This window comes from Crocuta crocuta, unplaced genomic scaffold (assembly GCF_008692635.1).
Source record: "Crocuta crocuta isolate KB4526 unplaced genomic scaffold, BGI_CrCroc_1.0 scaffold1321, whole genome shotgun sequence".
NCBI classification, from domain to species: domain Eukaryota; kingdom Metazoa; phylum Chordata; class Mammalia; order Carnivora; family Hyaenidae; genus Crocuta; species Crocuta crocuta.
This window is the reverse complement of record NW_027528222.1, coordinates 80,440-83,352: the sequence shown is the minus strand read 5'-3', so window position 1 is coordinate 83,352 and position 2,913 is coordinate 80,440. Positions and strand designations below refer to the sequence as shown.

The following is a 2,913-nucleotide window of genomic DNA, read 5'->3' as shown; positions in this document are numbered from 1 at the left end:
CTAAGATCTGGGAATCATCAGAATATTAGTAATAGTTACATATTTTTTAAATTTCCTTTTTCCTCAGTATTTTCTACTTTTTTGAGAAGACCTACATTTCTTTTAATTAGGAAAAATGTTAGGTTTTTATAGCATGATACACTTTATTTGACATTTATTTTAGGATGCAATAGAGCAGCATGAAAAAATATCAAATGATATAAAGTGATCATCTTAGTGAAAGATAAAGTAGAACATATTACAAAGAAAATGTGGTTAGTAACTTCTGTTTACAATCACACAGTATAATATGAGGAAACTTAAAAAATACTATGTCATTAACATTTCAGTGGTAAACAGTAACTTCATTATTAATTTATAGACCACTATGTTACATAAATAAGCTCACAACCATATCATATATAGTCTTGATGGACATTCTTAAATGTATGCTAATCTTTTTTAAGCAGTCAAATCTCACTGTTAAGCTGTTCTAGTTACTGTAAGTACTGTATTTCTATAGCAAAGTAATGAAGGCACAGCTAGTGCAAGCATAATCTTCTGGGCTGGAAAAAAAACCCTTGCATTGGTACTTCAGGAACTGTTTTTTTCAAGCAAATATTTGTCTCAATTGACAATTATTACAGTTTTCACAGCTGCATTCTAATAGGAACATGACAAAAGGACTTCAAAAAAATCAGAACTCTAGCACGAAATGAGCATGCTTTAGATAACTGGCAGCATTTACATAATTTGAAGAATATTACACTACAACAGGCTAGATAAACTGATAGACACTGTAAGACCATTTGTCAGACTACCAAGAAAATATGAAAACACAAGACTATATAAGGAATGCTAGTGTTGAGGTTTTAGTCCCCCCTCACATCTCACCTAAGGCTATATAAACCTGTATCACTTCTGCTTGAAGTTTTGAGGTTCCTGAAAATTCTTTCAGGCAGCTTCTTTTTTATTTTTAATATTTTCTGTTTCCATAATCTTTACCATCTTTATAGGTACATTTGACTTCTCCTGTATAGTAATAAATTGATTTCAGGATAACGTTATCATGTAAAGTTTGACCAATTTCAAAGTCCTCACTGAGGATAGCATCTTCTCGTGGCTCCAGCTTTCCAATCTTAGGAATCTCAGGAGGGCTAAAGAAATTGAAGAATGATGCATTAGGAACCACTCTTGGCTGAATTTCAATTTCTCCAGTAGCAGTTGTTCGACTCTGGGTGGTTGTCACAGTAACATCCTTTCCTCTTCTCCAATCTATTTTACAGCCTTTGCAATCTTGGATTTCCCATCCCCAAGAGAAGAAGGGATCCTTGTGATCTGGTTTTGACTTTATTATATATGTCTTGGTCAGCACCTCATTTCTGAAGTATGGATTGGGTAGAAAATAAAATTCAAACGTGTAACTTATAGGCTGGCCAGGTTTTGAGAACTTTAGGCTAATATCTGACAAGAACTTCAGAATGGGTGCATCATACTTCTGAATCATGGGCCCAAGCTTGTCAACATTCTTTAAAACAGTCAGCCAATAGTCAGGAATGCCTTTAGGACCTTTTTTAGGCTTTCCCTTACGGGTTCTTTTAAGATTCACTCTTTCTTTAGGCCTGACCTCAGGAATTCTTTTAGGAGCCTCTTTAGAAGCTTTAGCTTCTGTTGCTTTAGGCTGTTCTTTACTTTCTGCCTTTGCCTGGGGGACTACTTTAAGGTCTTCTTTCACTTCAGGCTTTGCCGCCAGAAAATCTTTAGACTCTCCTTTTTCTTCAGCCTTTGTCTCAGGAATTTCTTTTGGAACCTTATTTTCTTCAGCCTTTACCTCAGGTTTTTCTTTAGGGTCGTCGTCTTCCTCACCCTCTAAAGCAGGCATTTCACTAGGGCTGTCTTCCTGCACCTCCTCATCACTGCTGAACACCTCATCCTCTGAATTCCATTCATATTCTTCTTCTGTAGGTTCATATTCTGCATTGATTATTTGAAATCGCCGATCGTATAGAGGCTTATTGAGTTCGGCATATTTTCTTTCGAGATCGTGAATTGCCTTTAAGAACAGGATGTCTACCTTGTCACATTCATCTTGAATATTTCTGAGCGCCTGCACACGATTCCTAACGGCCTGAGGCAGCCTATCCACAAAAGTTTTACCCAACGGAGCCCGTCGTACTCTTCTGGAAGATCCAGATACCCTCCTCTTTTTATATAAGCGGCTGCGGCCGCNGGGCGGGGCCCCCCGCCGCTGCTGCTGCTGCTGCTGCTGCTGTTGCTGCAACTAGTGCTGCTGCTAGAGCTACTGCTATCAGATTCTTCCCCAGAATCACTAGACGAGCTAGCCATCTTCTCTTCAGCAACCCTCTGGGCCGCAGGTTCCGAAACCGTGTTAAGATCCGCTTCTGCCATTTTGCAACCCTGCAAACCTCTTAACGTGGTGACTACCGCTGAGACTGCGCGACCAGAGATGGGCAAAAAATGACTCACAGATGCTTGGGTAGCGGCCGACGCTGAAGCTGAGGAGGTGGCAGCGCCTAAGGCAGCAATAGCGCAGGGAGGGGTTGTGCTGGGCTGCTGTGATCCCACAAAGGTAGAAGCCGCAATAGAGGCCTGGGCGAGAGCCGCGGTGGTAAGGCCTCTCCCTGCAGCTGCGGCAGACGGGGGAGTGCCGCAGTCTAACGGCGCAGGGTATAGACCCCACGATCTCTTCACAGTTTAGATCGCTAGCCCCCTCCCCTTGCGGACAGACCTGCAGTTAATTAAGTTCCCAGTGTGCCTTTAGCTCGCACCTCATTTGCTGGGCAAACTTGATCGACAATGTCTAAGCCTAATGAATGACCAGATGCACCCACCGCCCTCCAGGCTCCGCCCACCTTCCCAGACGCTGACTGGTAGCTGAGGCTTACGCTTGTGGAAGATGTTTATTTCTCCTCA

The 2,913-nt window shown here is 41.9% G+C and overlaps 1 protein-coding gene across 1 annotated transcript; it reads right to left on the bottom strand.

Moving 5' to 3' along the window:
- Positions 1–257: 257 nt before the first annotated feature.
- LOC144222541 (nucleosome assembly protein 1-like 3) lies at positions 258–2,684 on the bottom strand. The gene is given in 2 exon segments (XM_077753048.1): positions 258–2,205; positions 2,208–2,684. Coding segments are annotated over 2 exon segments (1,431 nt in total). The 5' UTR covers positions 2,389–2,684; the 3' UTR covers positions 258–955.
- Between the last annotated feature and the right edge of the window lie 229 nt (positions 2,685–2,913).